The sequence below is a fragment of the Gadus morhua genome, chromosome 19, assembly GCF_902167405.1.
Source record: "Gadus morhua chromosome 19, gadMor3.0, whole genome shotgun sequence".
Classification (NCBI taxonomy): Eukaryota; Metazoa; Chordata; class Actinopteri; order Gadiformes; family Gadidae; genus Gadus; species Gadus morhua.
Window position 1 is genome coordinate 20,839,829 of NC_044066.1, and position 19,226 is coordinate 20,859,054.

General features: G+C 48.8%; 1 protein-coding gene across 6 annotated transcripts in view; it reads left to right on the forward strand.

Annotated features, from left to right (window-relative positions):
* grm8a (glutamate receptor, metabotropic 8a) overlaps positions 1 to 19,226 on the forward strand; it is a 234,735-nt gene that overhangs the window by 214,028 nt on the left and 1,481 nt on the right. For 3 of the 6 annotated variants that reach the window (XM_030341944.1, XM_030341946.1, XM_030341950.1), the window contains 3 exons: positions 1,056 to 1,422; positions 16,308 to 16,448; positions 18,467 to 18,572. In XM_030341944.1, coding sequence (XP_030197804.1) covers positions 1,056 to 1,422; positions 16,308 to 16,448; positions 18,467 to 18,572 — 614 coding nt within the window. Of the gene's footprint in view, positions 1 to 1,055; positions 1,423 to 16,307; positions 16,449 to 18,466; positions 18,577 to 19,226 lie in introns of all 6 variants that reach the window. The other 3 variants (XM_030341947.1, XM_030341949.1, XM_030341948.1) reach the window with 3 other exon arrangements.

Below are 19,226 nucleotides of genomic sequence, written 5' to 3' on the forward strand. Positions count from 1 at the left end.
TTTCCCGTCTGGGATTCATAACATCGCACATCGTATCTCCTCCGATCTCAGCGTCTCACTTTAGCATTATCGCATTATCTCCTTGTGTTGTGTGTGGTTATGTGTGTTCTCCTCATGTTGTGTAGTTGTGTGTGATCTTCTCGTGTTGTGTAGTAGTTTGTGTGCAGTTGTGTGTGATCTTCTTGTGTTGTGTAGTTGTGTGTGTTCTCCTCATGTCGTGTAGTTATATTCTACTCATGTTGTGTAGATGTGCGTGTTCTCATCATGTTGTGTAGTTGTGGTCTCCTCGTGTTGTGTAGTTGTGTTCTCCTCATGTTGTGTATCGGCATCGGTAACAACTCTTCTTTTTGTTGACACCACCTCTCTCCTCCTCCACCCTCTCCCACCACCACCTCTCTCCCCCACCCTCTCCTCCCCCACCCTCCCCTCCCCCCCACCACCTCTCTCCTCTCCCCCCCACCCTCTCCTCACCCCTCTCCTCCCCCACCATCCCCTCCCCCACCTCTCTCCCCCCGTCCCTCTCCTCTCCACCCTCTCTCCTCCCTCACCCTCTCCCCACCCCTCTCCTCCCCAACCCTCCCCTCCCCCCCACCACCTCTCTCCTCTCCCCCCCACCCTCTCCTCACCCCTCTCCTCCCCCACCATCCCCTCCCCCACCTCTCTCCCCCCGTCCCTCTCCTCTCCACCCTCTCTCCTCCCTCACCCTCTCCCCACCCCTCTCCTCCCCAACCCTCCCCTCCCCCACCTCTCTCTCCCCCACCCTCTCCACCCTCCCCCACCCTCCCCTCCCCCACCACTCTCCCCCCCGCCCTCTCCTCTCCACCCTCTCTCCTCCCCCACCCTCTCCCTACCACCACCTCTCTCCTCCCCCACCCTCTCCCTACCACCACCTCTCTCCTCCCCCACCCTCTCCCCACCACCACCTCTCTCCCCGCCGCCCTCTCCCCACGCCTCTCCTCCTCCACCCTCCCCTCCCCACCCTCTCCCCACCACCACCTCTCCCCTCCCCACCCCCTCCCCACCACCTCCTCTCTCCTCCCCACCTCCCCCTCCAGGTTCATCTCGCCGGCCTCCCAGCTGGCCATCACCTTCTCCCTGATCTCGGTGCAGCTCCTGGGCGTCTTCGTGTGGTTCGCCGTCGACCCTCCGCACACGGTGGTTGACTACGGCGAGCAGCGCACGCAGGACCCCGCCTCCGCCCGCGGCGTGCTCAAGTGCGACATCTCGGACCTGTCGCTCATCTGCTCGCTGGGCTACTCCATCCTGCTCATGGTCACGTGCACGGTGTACGCCATCAAGACGCGCGGCGTGCCCGAGACCTTCAACGAGGCCAAGCCCATCGGCTTCACCATGTACACCACCTGCATCGTCTGGCTGGCCTTCATCCCCATCTTCTTCGGCACGTCGCAGTCGGCCGAGCGGGTGAGTGCGGATCGGATTGTGTGTGTGTGTGTGTGGGTGGGTTGGTGTGTGTGTGGGAGAGGGTGTGTATCGGTGGGCGTGTGCATGGATGGATGGTTGGATGTGTTTTTGTCTGGGTGGGTGTGTGTTTGTGTTTGTGTGTGTGAGAGGGTGTTTGTGTGGGTTAGTGAGCGAGTCTATGCGTGTGTGTGGGGGAGGGTGGGGTGGGTGTGTGTTTGTGTGTCGGTGGGCGGGTGTATGAGTGTGTATGCGTATGAAAGCGTGCGTGTGTGTGTGTGTGTGTGTGTGTTTTTTTGTGTGTGGGTGGGCGGGTGTATGAGTGTGTTTGTGTGTGTGTGTGTGTGTGTGTGTGTGGGTGCGCGTGTGTGTGTGTGTGTGTGTGCGTGAGCGAGCCGTTTTGTGTGCAGGTTTGCACAGTCCCAACTGTGTGGAGTGATGAATTATAATAATTGCAACTGGGTTTTCAATCTCATTTAATAGAGGGGTGGTACAGAGTGGGACGTTACTATTCATTACACGACGGCGAGGCTAATAGCGCTGTCCCGGGGATACACCTGGTGCAGAAGCACTCTTCACAGTGCTCTCCATGGTCTCGATCTTGGTGACTGATTGGTCTGTTGTCCTCTACCCATCCTGGATGGTACGCTCCATGGTTCTGATCATGGAGGCTGTGAGCACGGATGACCATGCTGCTGATAATTGGGCCTAATTATGGTAATGCTCATAATGCTGATCACTATACTGCTCTCTGCTCTCCATGGTGCTGATCCTACCTCAGTGTTGTCTCCATGGTGCTGATCCTACCTCAGTGTTCTGTCCATGGTGCTGATCCTACCTCAGTGCTCTGTCCATGGTGCTGATCCTACCCCAGGGCTCTGTCCATGGTGCTGATCCTACCTCAGTGCTCTGTCCATGGTGCTGATCCTACCCCAGTGTTCTGTCCATGGTGCTGATCCTACCTCACTGTTCTGTTAATGCTGATCTTAAAGGTCCCATGACATGAAAATCTCACTTTGGGAGGTTTTCTAACATAAATATGAGTTCCCCTAGCCTGCCTATGGTCCCCCAGTGGCTAAAACTTGCGTTTGGTGTAAAACTAGCACTAGCTGTTCTGCTCGCCTTTGAAAAAACGGAGGCTCAAGCGCGCTGATTTGGAATGTCTGTGCTCATGACGTCATCAGGAATCTCAGCTCCTCCCCTTACTCTGCCTGGCCCGCCCAGAGACGTTGGCCCGCCAATGAGACTCGACCGTGCGAGCGCCACATGTGTGTGTGTGAATACACACACTGTAACGCAAGTGTTTCTTGTCGGTTCTTTGACGTGTCTTGTATTTCCACAACGAGACTGTCGTGGGGGTTATCTGAGCCATGGTTGAGAAGGAATTGGGGGAAAGGAACTTTGGTTTGACTCGCTGAAGTACATGAACTGCGACATCCCGCCGGTTGCTGCGAGGCACCATCGCCCGGCAGCGGGCAGCCGGCAGCGCGCGGTTCAGTCGACTTCAGGTTGATGTGAAAGTGGAAGAACCAGAGACGTCGCAGAACCCGACAAAGTCGTTTGTGATTCATAATATCGTCTGGAGGCGCACACAATATGTTATATGATATAGATATCTATGTATTATATGATATTATTTAGATATAGAGCTCCAGGACTGTCACGCAAGTGTTGTACACTTCCTTGTTATTTGGATAACCGTTCTGCTGTTGGTGTGATGGCGCATAACACGTCGGACTCTCGTCTCTGGTATTTCTACAACGAGACTCGTATTGGGGGTTATCTCAGCCAAGGTTGAGAATGAATTGGGGGGAAGGAACTTTGGCTTTGACTCCCTCAAGAACATGAACCACGACAAGGAGGAGAAAGGGATCTTTGCCGGGCAGCGCTTATGCACCTCCGCCTCCGGCGGTGGTCCCTCAGCGGGGCTCAAGCGGGAGACATTCGCCGCCAACAATCCCTTTCTCCTCCATGTCGTGGTTCATGTTCTTGAGGGAGTCAAAGCCAAAGTTCCTTCCCCCCAATTCATTCTCAACCTTGGCTGAGATAACCCCCAATACGAGTCTCGTTGTAGAAATACCAGATACGAGAGACCGACGTGTTATGCGCCATCAGACCAACAGCAGAACGGTTATCCAAATAACAAGGAAGTGTACAACACTTGCGTTACAGTCCTGGAGCTCTATATCTAAATAATATCATAATACATAGATATCAATATCATATAACATATTGTGTGCGCCTCCAGACGATATTATGAATCACAAACGACTTTGTCGGGTTCTGCGACGTCTCTGGTTCTTCCACTTTCATATCAACCTGAAGTCGACTGAACCGCGCGCTGCCTGCTGCCGGCTGCCCGCTGCCGGGCGATGGTGCCTCCCGGCAACCGGCGGCATGTCGCAGTTCATGTACTTCAGCGAGTCAAACCAAAGTTCCTTTCCCCCAATTCCTTCTCAACCATGGCTCAGATAACCCCCACGACAGTCTCGTTGTGACAAGACTCGTCAAAGAACCGACAAGAAACACTTGCGTTACAGTGTGTGTATTCACATTGATGTGGACGTTGAAGAACCAGGAACGTCGGAGAACCCAACGCGGTCGTTTGAGATTCATAATATCGGCTCACACAGGTTTTGGCCGTGATAATATATATTATATGATATAGATATCTGTGTAGGCTATATGATAATATTTAGATATAGAGCTCCAGGACTCCCGTGTGTTCTAGAATATTTACAGAACAAGCTGCTCAGGGCCACACCCCCACCCTCCTCCTTGACACGCCCACCGAAACAGCGCATTTGGGGGAAGCTCAATGTGCGACTGGCTCGGAGTGGCTGTAACTCTGCACCACGGCTGAATTTAGGGAACGTCTTTGAATACTGTGTTAGTTGCCCACTAATACCTATGTTAAAGAATACATAAAATAGCATGTCATGGGACCTTTAATGAGTGAACAGTATTCTGTCCATGGTGCTGATCCTACCCTACTGTGATAGTGGAAAGCTGATAGTGCTTTCCATGGTGCTTATCATGCTAACTGATCACTGTTCTGTCAATGGTTGATGGTAGCATGGTCTGACCCCACATGTCAGGCCCTTCCTCCAGGCTCTCACGTCAGGGTTGTCTTAACGGAGGCTACCGTCAGGGTTGTGTTAACAGAGGCTACCGTCAGGGTTGTGTTAACGGAGGCTACCGTCAGGGTTGTGTTAACGGAGGCTACCGTCAGGGTTGTGTTAACGGAGGCTACCGTCAGGGTTGTGTTAACGGAGGCTACCGTCAGGGTTGTGTTAACAGAGGCTACCGTCAGGGTTGTGTTAACGGAGGCTACCGTCAGGGTTGTGTTAACGGAGGCTACCGTCAGGGTTGTGTTAACGGAGGCTACCGTCAGGGTTGTGTTAACGGAGGCTACCGTCAGGGTTGTACCTGTGGTGCTGTCCTTTGAGCTGATATCTGTCACGCTGCAGTGATCTGGTGTAAACCTGTGTAATTCCTCTCCTAAGGGAGGCTTCAGTATCTGTGTGTGTGTGTATGTGCCTGTGTGTGTGTGTGCCTGTGTGTCTGTGGTTGTGTGAGAGAGAGCGGTGTGTGTCTGCATCTATGTCTGTGTTTGTGTGTGTGTGTGTATGTCGGTGCGGGTACATTTGTGTTTCATCTGTTTACTTCACCTCCTGCTGGGTTCAAGAGGTTCGGCGGATCACATTTCCTGGAGAGAGAATGCGAGATGCAGGGAGACAGATCCTGAGAGCTTGAGAGTGAAACAACAACCCAAGCCTACTGTACTTAACAGCCACGCTCGAGACTTGCTTTCCTTTGCTCCAGATGCTTTTTCACTCAACTTGTTTATTCCAGTCAGACCTTTGACTTGACTCGGTGCGTTTCGACACAAAAAAACAACTACGTTCCACTCATTCAATTTGCAGGAGAATTTCTTGACACAATTAAAAGCCAAATGGAGAAAACAATATAAAGTGCCGAGTTGATTGATGTATTTCCCCCGTTTCCGAACGTAACAAGCAATATACTGCTTGTACTCTTTTGTGGAGTACTACATGTGGCTCCCAGTTTCTTGTAGAAAAGCTGTTTATGATTATATCCACAGATAGATTAAATTCAAAGTCGACTTCTGATTGAGGTGAACACCCTGTTTTCAAAAGTGCATTGGAAAAGCCTTTCGTGAGCTATTTTGCCTAACCCTACTTAAACTACACCTATAAAAGTGTTTGTACCGTAACCACATCTGCTGTGTGTTCATGTGTGTGTGTGTGTGCGTGAGAGTGCATGTATCTGGCTGAATGTGCGCAAGCATATGTGTGTGCCTGTTTGTATGCATGAGTGTGCGCTTTTGTTTGTGTCTTTGCCTGCATGCACGTGCATGTGTGTGTGTGTCTGTCTCTGTGAATGCGTGGGTGTAGGTTTCCGTGTTTGTGAGTGTGTGTGTTTGTGTCTTTGCCTGCATGCACGCACACGTGTGTGTGTGTGTGTGTGTGTGTGTGTGTGTGTGTGTGTGTGTGTGTGTGTGTGTGTGTGTGTGTGTGTGTGTGTGTGTGTGTGTGTGTGTGTGTGTGTGTTTCTCTGTGTGTGCCAAAGTGCATTTGTACCCTCCCACTAGATCTGATCCTGTTTCCCAGGCCTGTATTATTGTTTAAGTCTCAGATAGCCATCAAGCTGAGCATGATCTATTGAGAGGGCCCATGACTCCTCTCCTGCCAAGAGAAAACAGATAAGGCCATTTGAAGCGCCGAACAACATTTTCACCAAAACACATTTCAATAAAAGGCAAACAGGGCAGAGAGGCAGAGGATAGTGAGATATCGCTCGGATTTTGGAAGCGCACCTCAAACAAAGTATATCGGCGATATACTGTCGATAAAAGGCTGGGAGGAGTCGACAGTCTCCATAAAAGAGAAAATAATTTCCTGAATCCCGTTTAGTACTTCTGTCGTTAAGTTTGATATTCAAGGCAAAACACAATTGTGTTTTGTGAGTTAGGGGCATCTTGCTCATGGATGATACAGATAGACTGTGAAGATCAGGGTCTGAAAACAGAATCTTCCAAGGTTGGATTCAAAACTCCCTAGCAACGAAAAGATTGTACTTAACCATATCTACTAATTGCAAAATCTTCCCAGTTACAATATAAGGTTGTAGTTTGGGATATGCTAATTACATGGAATCTCAGTGCGGTGTTGTATGTACAAGCGGATTTGTGATTTTTGTTTGTTTGTGTGTGTGTCTGTGTGTGTGTCTCTATGTGTAGCAGCACACTCTCATGCTACAGCTGAATTATTGATGGTCGTATGCGCGCAACTTTCTGCGAAGGATTGTTTGGCTACGTTTGTGCAGCTTGTGTATTGGGTGTGTGTTTGTGTGTGTGTGTGTGTGTGTGTGTCCATATGTGAGTGAGTATGTTGATGAGGTTGACATCTTAACACACACACACACACACACACACACACACACACACACACACACACACACACACACACACACACACACACACACACACACACACACACACACACACACACACACGTACACGTACACACACACATTAGTACACTCACATCTCCATGGCTTTCAGAAAAGCAGAAGAGAGTCAAGGTTTTTTCAGCTCAATAAGAGCTAGTGGGTGGAGAGTATGCTGTCCCTTTCAAACACACACACACACACACACACACACACACACACACACACACACACACACACACACACACACACACACACACACACACACACACACACACACACACACACACACACACACAGACACACACAGAGAGATAATAAATGTATAAATATAATAATATAATAAATAAGATATTGTAGGGATTTGGTTTCCTCACCATTGAGATATCTTCATTATATTTGATATAATAATTTGCGTGAAAACGCATTCCTAGCAAGGCCTGCAAGGCCTAGCCGTTCATAAGGAACGGTCAGAAGGTTGACGATGAGCTCGGCATGGTGTATATGTGTGGGTTGATGCATATTGTGATGAAGAGAGAGAGAGAAGGCAACACTGTAAAGCTTTGAGACAGAGAAGGTTGTCCACTGTAAGCTCTACTCCCTCTTGTACTGCTCCCATTTCGAATTCCCATACCCGTTTCTATGATCCCTCTTTCGACATCCAAAAAACGGCAACGTTTGAGAACACATTTGAGCGAAAAATGATGCAAGACATCTCTGGTAGTACTTTGTCCACTGTACCCTGTTCTAAACTCTCTCACTCTCTTGCTCTCTCGCTCTGTCGTTCTCCCTCTGTCTTCCCCTCTCTCTCTCTGTCTTTCTCTGTCTTTCCCTCTCTCTCTTTCTTCCAACTCTCTCTCGCTCCCTCTCTCTCTTTCTCTCTCTCTCTCTCTTCCCCTGTCATTTTTTCCCTCCCTCTGTTTTTGTCCATATTTCTCTCTCCCTCTTTCTCTCTCTCTCTTCCTCACTCTTCATCTGTCTTTTTCTCTCTTCTCTCGAATCCCCCTTTGATCAATTTCCATCTTCCTCTTGTTTCATCTTCACCATCCATTGTTCTCCTATTCCCTGGTTCTGTTTCCTTCCCCCCCATATATACAGTATATATATATATATATATATATATATATATATATATATATATATATATATATATATATCCATCCACACAAACACACAGATACACAAACACATTTACATACATACGCACATGCACAAACGCAGCCTGCCCCACTCCTGTTATTATCCTCTCTTGTAGGAGGCAGCTTACCTAAAACTCTACTGTAAGCCTCTCCCCTCCTCCCCCCTCCCCCCCCCCTCTTAATTCACACCGTCTTGTGGCTCCCATTCACACTACACACCAGAGCTCTTAACACACTAAACTCCAGGCCTCCCTGGGATTACTACGTCTCTTGCTGTGCGTGCGTTTGTGCTTGTGTGTGAGTATGTTTAACTGTATATTTGTATGTGTGTGAGTGTGCGCAAGTTTGTGTGTCTGCAGGTTTCCGTGTCTGTGTGTGCAGTTGAGTGTTTGACTGAATGCATGTGTGCATGCAATGCATGCATGTTGATGTGGAATGCAGTTGCACGTTTGTCTGTGTGTGTAGGTGTTTCTCTTTTAGTGTGTCTGTTTGTATAGACACACGTGTGTGTGTTTGTGTATGTGCAGTTGTGTGCACGTGTTTGTCTGTTTGTGTAGGCATGTCGTTGTTAGTTTGTCCGTGTGCATATGTAGACACGCACATGTGTTTGTGTGTGTTTGTGCAGTTGTGTGTGTACATCTACTGTATGTATGAACACTTGTTTGTGTCTGTGAGCGTACACATGTGTGTGTGTGTGCCAGAGTGCGGTGAATGCTGATTTGTCTCTGCTTGTTACCCCTGCCGAGTAGGCTCATGCAGTACCTCCTGCAACACATTCCTGCTTCCAAGGATACACTCTCCCATCTCTGTTACTAACAGGACTTTTCAAAATAAAAGCGTGAAATCCCTTGCGATACATAAAGGCTAGTTTTAGTGGAGGACGTTGGAACACTCTGTGTATCTACAGTATTGTCGAACAGTGTAATGTGGATCAAGATGGGGTGAGGTCATCCATCTTCTCTGTAAGGAAACACACATATTAGCATCAATGAACGTGCAAATGTGTGTTTCCTATTTTGTTGTCAGGAGAATTCTCAGATCGAAATGAGTCATGATTACAGCCTAATCATAAATCAAAAAGAAAAAGACTTGTTTATCTTTTTGCAACTTTTACCAATTCAATTCATCTTCCGTTGTTGCTGCTTCCTTTGGAGGAGGCGTCGGGAGATCAAATATAACGAATGAATAAAACATAAAAATGAATACAACGTAAACAAATGAATCTAACGACAGAGAGCTCTCCGCTACCAGCCTGTGGTCTGGGCGTGATGGAGACGGATGAGACCCGACGAGACGGGTCGTTCCTCCTTCCCTCCGTGTCGCTAGTTGAGATGCAGAGGAAGTGCGGTGGGTGACACTGGGTGGTCGCCTTTGTTCTGGTAGTAAGGCAGCGAGACAGCCAATGTGTGTGTGTGTGTGTGTGTGTGTGCGTGTGTGTGTGTGTGTGTGTGTGTGTGTGTGTGTGTGTGTGACTAAATCTCCCAAGACAGCCGGCTGCGGTGGACAATTATACACTGGTGTGCAGCCCTGGCAGCCTATTAACGCTCCAAATGTACATACGCACACACATACGCACACACATGCATGTGCACAAACGTACACACACACACACACACACACACACACACACACACACACACACACAGACACACACACAGTGAATATTTGTTCAACTCCATGATGGACTTTTTGTGTGTGTGTGTGTGTGTGTGTGTGTGTGCGTGCACGGGCACAGATCTCTGTTTGCACACATGTCTGTGATGTTGTGTGTTTGTTTGTGTGTGCGTGTGTGTGTGCGTGCACGGGCACAGATCTCTGTTTGCACACGTGTGTGTGTGTGTGTGTGTGTGTGTGTGTGTGTGTGTGTGTGTGTGTGTGTGTGTGTGTGTGTGTGTTACTCAGACACCTGCTCCCTGAGAACAGCCCATTAGGGGAAGAAATGTTTGTGTTTTGAAACACACACCAAGTGGAGATAATTACCGCTCACTGTTTGTGTATGCATGTGTGTGTGTACGCGTGCATGTGTGTATTTCAATATGGTTGCCTGTGAACAACACAATGTAGATGCAATGTGTGTGTGTTTGAAATAAATGTGGTGTGTTTGTTGTTTGTTCACTGTGTGCACCGTTTTTTTTCTGGATGCAAGAGTAGGAAAGCGTGCGTGTGTGTGTGTGTGTGTGTGTGTGTGTGTGTGTGTGTGTGTGTGTGTGTGTGTGTGTGTGTGTGTGTGTGTGTGTGTGTGTGTGTGTGTGTGTGTGTGTGTGTGTGTGTGTGCGTGCGTGCGTGCGTGCGTGCGCGTGTTTTACATAAGGTGGACAGATGTCTACAAATACCCTAAAGCTTCAGGAGAGAGAGAGAGAGAGAGAGAGCATTTCATTTCGGTCAGCGTTCGATAATGTAAACCATCAGCTTGCAGTGATGTTAATTGTAGGAATGTAAATATCATAGAGCACACATACAGGCGCTGTCGGTCTCTGTCTGTGTGGAACAACGCTTCTCCTCAGGGGCTGTCACCACAGAGCAGGTGTCTGACTTACACACACCCACAAACAAACAAGCTCACTAGCTCGGATACATATGTGCACACAGAGATGTGTGCACCTGGCTACGACAATGCAAGAGTTGGATTCTCAATTTGGACCACCCTAACATAAGCCTTTCGCCTTCACTCTTTGTGTGGTCTGTTTCCCCCCAATATTTTATCTAGCGTTCAAACGTGTGCTCTATGTCTCTCTTCTCTGTCTCTCTTCCTCTCAACTGCCTTACTTTAACTGAAGGCCATGTTTCCTATTGTTCTTTTCTTAATCTTCCCCTTCACCTCCTCTTCCTCCTGCCCTCCCACCTCCTCCTCCTCTGCCTCCCTCCTTCACCACCTCCTTCTATGCCTCATCCTCCTCATCCTCCTCCTCCTCCTCTCCCACTTCTTCCTCCTCCTCCTCTCCCACTCCCTCCTCATCTTCCTCCTCCTCTCCCACTTCCTCCTCATGCTCCCTCTCCTCCTCTCCCCCCTCAATCCTCATTCTACTCTGCTCCCCTCCTTATCCACCCCCCTTCTGTGCCTCATTCTCCTCCTCCTCCTCCTCCTCCTCCTCCTCTCCCACTTCCTCCTCATCCTCCTCCTCCCATCCATCTCCTCCTTACACCACCACCTTCTCCTCCTCTTTGCATCGCTCCCCTTTCACCCATTTTGTTTATGAATGGCTCCCCAAAGATTCAGATGAGTTCCCCTCCCTCAAGAGGAGCTACTATTCGACTTCCCAACCGACTTACAGATGAAAGTGGCTGCTTCGCTATTTCATTTTTAATTGAGAGGTATCTTTATTTATGGTTTTGCTCAAGTGTGAATCTGAACGAGCACTCTTGTGTCCTCAAAGTGCTGGAGGGCATGGATAATGTATGTTAAGTGTGTTAAGTGGAACGGTGAGTGTTGTTTTGCTAGCTCTTTGTTAGCCATACCGGCTGATAAATTGGGCTCACATCGAGGGACCTTCTCCTGTCGGAATTGAGCGTACGTAAATCAACTAAATACCTGGAAAAACAAAAGATTTCCTTCACTTTGTGTCAAAGGCTCGGTTTCATCATTACCGCTGCTGCTTTGTTAAAATGGGATTGCATGCTGTAAGGATAGCTCTGGTACCTACTCATTGAGCTGTGGCTGTGTATCCCAAGCAGGACATTGTCTTGTGATGTTCCTTGGTTGTTGTTGATTAGTTTGAAGGGTGGATCATAGGTCGGTCCCTTTTCCATATTCTTCATAAAGTAATTTACGTCATAAAAACAAAACATCCTTTGGGGATGGAATCCTACTTAAGCAGGCCTGATGGCCTGATATGTAATTCGTTTGGGGGAGATTGCTGATTTAAGTTATAGATATTTTTTTTATTTATTTATTTTTTTGGTAAAAAAGGACAGTGGTACTTTAAGTACCACTGTCCTTTTATACCAACAGTGATTATGTACAAACCATTGAGTGGTAGGCATAAGCAACCAACTACTAAGTTCTTTACTGGGATATGATGATATGATGGGCAGATGTGGATTGGATTAAAACCATTTGTGGGGGGGCGAGACGCACAAAAAAATTTACATTGGGCTGGCAAGATTTGCCAGACCAAACTCTGTGTTCCCGGATCATAAAACATTGGGATCCAGCGCCTTGGGGCCTCAGAGCCTACTTTATATACTCAGGAGCAATTCCCAAAGGGTACTACCACGCGCAGGTGATAACACCCAGATAACCTGGCAATAAAAACAGAGCATTGCATTATCTCTAATAGAAATAGCTTGAATGGAAAGTGCTTTTGATGTTTTTTCTCTGTCGACCAAACCAAAATACTCGCTGGACGGACTGCGACAAAATGGATTCGAAAGATTCTGGAACCGGCAAATTCCCTGCCGGTGGCAGCGATGGAGAATAGAGCAGAGACGTAACATAGAGTGGTTTGAGGGAAAAGGGTGGATACATAATCAACACAAGTACGTCGCACTCTGTGGAGGTTGTCGGTGTGAAGTCATTTGAAGCCTCACTTTACGGTTGCGTGGGGGAAACCTGTTTGACCTTTGGGGACTTCCACCAGTGACAGTGCTGCTGTTTGGGAATGAAGATGACCAATAAGAGGCAAGAGGTTGATGAGAAGTGTGTGTGTGTGTGTGTGTGTGTGTGTGTGTGTGTGTGTGTGTGTGTGTGTGTGTGTGTGTGTGTGTGTGTGTGTGTGTGTGTGTCTGATTGAGTGTGTGTCTGATTGAGTGTGTGTGTCTGATTGAGTGTGTGTGTCTGATTGAGTGTGTGTGTGTGTGTGTGGGTGTGTGTGCGCGATTGAGTGTGTGTGATTGAGTGTGTGTGTGTGCGTGTGAGTGTTTGTGTGTGATTGAGTGTGTGTGTGTGCGTGTGTGTCCGATTGTGTGTGTGTGTGTGTGTCCGATTTAGTGTGTGTGTGTGTGTGTGGGATTGAGTGTGTGTGTGTGTGTGTGCGTGTTCTGATAACTAACTGTGCTCTGAAGTGCTTGCTCTAATGGACATACTTCTACACACAGTTAGACTGAGGCCATAATGTTTTGTCGATGTGTGCATGTGGGTCTGCGTGCGCGTGTGTGTGTATGCGTTTGTGTGTGTCTACTTCTCTGTCTGCGGGTGAATGTTGCAAGGGTCTCTGGGTAATACTTTCATCATATCCGATACGTATCGCCGCCGGCAACAGCAGCAGAGCATCAACCACCGCACCATCTTGTCGACTGTTTGCTCCCCGTGTCTCACTGCTCTCACGCCCTGGGTTGATACAATAACTCTGTCCGACTGACTGCCTGTCTGTCTGTCTGGCTGGCTGTCTGCTCCCCATGCTGTATGTCTGTCCATCTGTCAGTGTGCTGGGCTGTCTCCTCTCTCTCAGTCATTACATTACAGTACAACATGACACGTTCGTCCATAGCAGCTATAAATTATTACATTCAACCACAGAGATGCTTCTAGAACAATCGATTTGTCAAATAGACAAATGGCTTTAAGTGCTACGTTTCAGAAACAAGAGAGAGGGATTTTGTTTTCCGCCACCTATCCACCCCGTCTGCATCTCTCACCCCCCCTCCACCTCGACTACCTCCTCCACCACCTCCTCCACCACCTCCTCCACCACCTCCTACCCTCTTCCAGCCGGTCCCATGCCCTCCTCCCCCTCCTCCAGCACTGTATCCTCTTAGCCTCCCTCCTCCTCTGCCTATCTGACACCCCCTTCCACCTTCAACACCTCCTCCCCTCTTTCTCCCGGGTCCGTCCCCTCCTCCTTCATCGACCACCCCCTCCCCCAGCACCGCATCCTCCATCCCCACCGGCACCTCCACCTCTGCTTCCCTCACACCCATCCACCTCCTCCACCACCACCACCACCTCCTCCACCACCACCACCACCTCCTCCACCACCACCACCTCCTCCGCCTCCTCTTCCAATCTTCCTGTCTATGTGTGTTACCAGCAAGCATGCCTGTCCATCTGTCTGTCTGTCTGTCTGTCTGTCTGTCTGTCTGTCTGTCTGCGAGCCTGCCTGTCTGTCTGTCTGTCTGTCTGTCTGTCTGTCTGTCTGTCTGTCTGTCTGTCTGTCCATCTGTCTGTCTGTCTGTCTGTCTGCGAGCCTGTCTGTCTGTCTGTCTGTCTGTCTGTCTGTCTGTCTGTCTGTCTGTCTGTCTGTCTGTCTGTCTTCTCCAATACCACATGTGGTCCGTGGGGTTTGAGGTTGCCGCGGGAACAGAGATCGAAGCCCGCCCTGTTTGCTGTGTGTCACACGTTTGGCGTCACGATGTGGCTGTCTGCTTGTGTTTCCGATGGCTTGGGGTCTCACCAGGTTTTTTTTGTCGTTGTCGTTATTTTCTATATTGATCTATCTCGACCGTTTCTCTCGCTCTCGCTCTGTCTCTCGTCTCTCTCTTTCTCCCTCTCGTCTCTCTCCCTCTCGTCTCTCTCTCTCTCTCTCTCTCTCCCTCTCGTCTCTCTCTCTCTCGTCTCTCTCTCTCTCCCTCTCGTCTCTCTCTCGTCTCTCGTCCCTCTCTCTCTGTCTCTGTCTCTGTCTCTGTCTCTCGTCTCTCGTCTCTCGTCTCTCTCTCTCTCTTTCTCTTCTCTCTCTCCTTGCCTCCCTGAATGGCGCACTACTTCTGATCGTCTGTCTCTCCTTGTGTTTGCTCCTTCTCCTTCATCTCTTCCCATGTCTCTCCCACCCCCCGTCTTTCATCTAGACACCGCCTCTTCTTTGCCTCGTCTTTCATTCATCCGTATTCTACTCTACATGTTCTATCTCTCGGCCTCCCCCTGTCTGTCTTGCTGTCTCACTCCCTCGTCCACCTCCCTTCCCTTCCCCTCCCCTATCTCTCTCTCTCTCTCTCTCTCTCTCTCTCTCTCTCTCTCTCTCTCATCCTCTTGCCACATCCCTTTGCGTCGCCCGATCCCCTCAGAGGGTGTGGGGGTGGCCCTCCTAAAGGGCCGGGGGACCCCCATAGTAATGACAGCTTGTCAGGGGTAGGGTGATGCTCTGTCACCATGACTGGAAAAAGACCCACATGGATCTAATGGCCAGTCCACTACAGTGTGTGTGTGTGTGTGTGTGTGTGTGTGTGTGTGTGTGTGTGTGTGTGTGTGTGTGTGTGTGTGTGTGTGTGTGTGTGTGTGTGTGAGTAAGTGAGCGAGTGTGTGTGTGTGTGTGAGTAAGTTTGTGTGTGTGTGTAACTGAGTGTGTGTGTGTGTGTGTGTGAATGTGTGTGAGTAACTGAGTGTGTTTGTGTGTGTGTGTGTGTGTAACTGAGTGTGCGTGCGTGTGTGTGTGTGTGTGTGTGTGTGTGTGTGTGTGTGTGTGTGTGTGTGTCTGTCCGTGTGTGTGTCTCTCTGTGTGTAAGTGTGTGTATAGGCCCGGCTCTCCTTAATCTGACTGTGGATCATTACATCTTCCCCACCCATCTCCCCTCTGTAATTGATACGATCCAATAGCCCAATTTGAGACACGGTTTCGCTGTACGGTTAAGTTTTCTTCCCTGACTGACTCGGTCCGTTCATTTAAAAAGTCGCCCTTCAATTTACCTCGCACGCCCCCACAGGGTCCAGTGGCTCGCACGTAAACACTTTGGAGATGGACTTTGACGAAAAGGCCTTGTTAACAGACAGGATTTAATAAGAAGCAGGCTGGATACAGGGGTAGGGTTTAGGACGACCAGCGGAGAGGTTGAGAGGTTGGAACCCCGGGCTGTCAGCCCACCTGCAGGGCATCTTTGAGCAGGATCCCCCCGAGCACTAATTGGTCCTTAAAGATGAGAGTCTGAATTCACAAGACTTCACTTTAGTTAGAAGAGTACGCCGAGGAAAGAGATAAATATATATCGTATAGCATATGGATGACCTGACCACAGGGCATTTCGGGAGCAACCACCTTTATGTTCATTCTAATTTGTGCCAATAATCGTTACATTTGCACTCTCTCTCTCTCTCTCTCTCTCTCTCTCTCTCTCTCTCTCTCTCTCTCTCTCTCTCTCTCTCTCTCTCTCTCTTATATATATGAGTCAATTTATGTCTCTCTCCCTTTCTCTCTCTCTCTCTTTCACAATCCATTCTCAATGTAATCCATAAGATCTAAATTGGCATCGAAAAACGACATTATACGAATGCATACACACAAATAAACAAATGTCCAATACTAACAGCAAAATACACATGAGGCAACCTCCAATATGAGGGTACATACAAAAATAAACAAATGTACAACAAACTCTCTCTCTCTCTGTGTCTGTCTGTCTCTCTGCCCCCAGATGTACATCCAGACCACCACCCTGACGGTGTCCCTCAGCCTGTCCGCCTCAGTGTCCCTCGGCCTGCTCTACATGCCCAAGGTGTACGTCATCCTGCTGCACCCCGAGCAGAACGTCCCCAAGCGCAAGCGGAGCTTCAAGGTACCAGGATAGGACCCGCTAGGATCCGCTAAGAGCTGCAAGGAGCTAACGGGGGCCGCTAGGGGCCACTAGGACCAGGCTAGGGACGGCTAGGGACGGCTAGGACCAGCTAGGAGCCGCTAGGAGCCGCTAGGAGCAGCTAGGACCAGGCTAGGAGCCGCTAGGAGCCGCTAGGAGCCGCTAGGACCAGCTAGGACCAGCTAGGAGCCGCTAGGAGCCGCTAGGAGCCGCTAGGAGCAGCTAGGAGCAGCTAGGACCCGCTAGGAGCCGCTAGGACACGCTAGGACCAGCTAGGACCAGCTAGGAGCCGCTAGGAGTCGCTAGGACCAGCTAGGACCAGGCTAGGAGCCGCTAGGACCAGCTAGGACCAGCTAGGAGCCGCTAGGAGCCGCTAGGACCAGCTAGGAGCCGCTAGGACCAGCTAGGAGCCGCTAGGACCAGCTAGGAGCCGCTAGGACCAGCTAGGAGCCGCTAGGACCCGCTAGGAGCTGCTAGGACCAGCTAGAACCTGCTAGGAGCAGCTATGAGCCGCTAGGACCAGCTAGGAGCCGCTAGTCTGACATTCTCAGACCCCCCAAGGACAGGGCAGGGCCCCCCATCCGATGCCACGACGATTCTGTTCTTTCAGAACTTTTGTGATCTTTATTTAGGATGATAACTGACGTCTGTCTGTTAGTTTGATTGTTATCGTCTCACCTGACAGAGTAACCCATGGTAATATATATCAATAAATTAACAAAAATATATATTTAGATGAAAGCATAACTATAAATGATTGAAGAATTCATTACCTAAATCTATCCATGATTCAACTGCTGACTTTGGAGTTAGTAACCATAATGATCAGTGATTCAGCAGCAACCGTCTCGGTAGCTAGTTGTTTCTCAGTAATCTAAGAGCATTCCTGTACCTTGTAGAGTACTGGTTTGACACGATAGCGTCTCAGGTCCGTGACACCGAACAACGCCAGTCAGCGCTGAATGCCATGCCTCCCTACAGCGCAGGAAGACGAAACGACAGGAACATCATGGCCTCCACGTCCTCACTCTATGCTCAGGGCTACACTTCTAAATAATAGAATAACTATCCATTTAGTCTCGAGCACAGCGGGTCCACGCGGGCAAGCGGGCGGGCGTGCGTGCGTGCGTGCGTGCGTGTGTGTGTGCGTGTGTGCATGTGTGTGTGTGTGTGTGTGTGTGTGTTTCGGTTTGTGTGTGTGTGAGGTTGTGTGTGCTCACATTATTGAGGGCTCAGGGTTAGGGGAAGAGTGCTGTTGTAAGCAGTGCAGAGAGCCCTTAGATACAGAGACCGTGATGAGCATTTCTTTATAAGCTCAACATGAGTCAACTTTATTGCCACATGTAACCAATACAATACAATCATTATTCCCTTACTGACTCCCACAGGTTAAACACAGTAATAATAATGATAATAATAATAATAATATGAACTACAACAGTAATAAGGCTAAGAAAGTGCTCCAGCTTAGGAGTTTGACTCCCAGCCAAAAGGCACCGAGTTCAATCCCTAATGTATGCAGCCTAACCTGTAGGCATCCTGGCATCAACATTTACATTTAGGCCATTTAGCAGAGTGCGCTTACAACAGTCCATGCACACATTCACGGTAGACTCAATAATGCAAGGCGACAGCCGGCTCGTCGGGAGCAGTTAGGGTGAGGCGTCTTACTCGGGGACACCTCGACACTCAGCTAGAAGGAGCCGGGGATTGAACTAGCAACCTTCTGCTACTAGGCAACTACCTCCTGAGCTAAGCCGACCGACCCAAATACCTGTGTCATTTAAGATCAAATCTCCCCCTAAATGATCAAATATCAATAAACAATACGCAATTACATACCCAGAACGACAGAGAGGGAATAAAGAGCGCGCAGATGTAGTGATAGCCTTGACCTGCCCTGTCTCATGTTCATCTGCCACTCAAAACAACATTTGGAGTCTGTTGTGTAGTCATGCAATTGTGTGCGCATGCGTGTATTGTGCTGCATTGTAAAACAGGCCATTGTGACAGCTGCCGCCATGTCAGGCAAGCTTGGCCAGAAGGGAGGCGACCGCCCCAACGGAGAGGTGAAAACGGAGCTTTGTGACAGCATGGAGACCAACAGTGAGTAAGAGCACACTGAGGGCTTTTCTATCTACACATATAAAAGATGCCAGGGGGGTTTTCTGGGGACTTTTCTTTGGAGCACACATATAAAAAGCACTTCGCTTCACAACGGATTTTGATCACACATACTGTATGAGATACATTAGATTCACTGAGGACCTTATAACTACACCTTGAATGTGTGTCAGGGCTGTGAGGTCTCGGCTGACGTTGGTCGGTTTTGTGAGGACTTGATAACTACTTTGAATGTGCATTAGGGCTGTGAGGTCTTCTCTCATTACACTGGTAAATAAATTAGGTTTTGTAAGGTCTTTCTAACGAGACGATAAAATGCATCAGGTGCTGTGAGTAATTTTCCTATAAAAAATGATGCATATAAAAAACACATAGCGTGTGATCGGAACTTTGCTGAACCTAAGAAAACATTTATCTTTAAAACAGCTCGATGACTTTTCCAAATACACATGACAAAAACCGTAGGTTCACTGCGGACATTTTTAACTACATTATGGCTGGACTGACATTATGGTTAAAGTTGGAGCAGTTTGCATGAAGTCATAATTTCTATTCAGTTTGATAATTTTTTTTGATGGAAACACTGACGTACACAACTTCAATCGTGGCGTTTTTTGAATTCGGCTCCGACAGTGA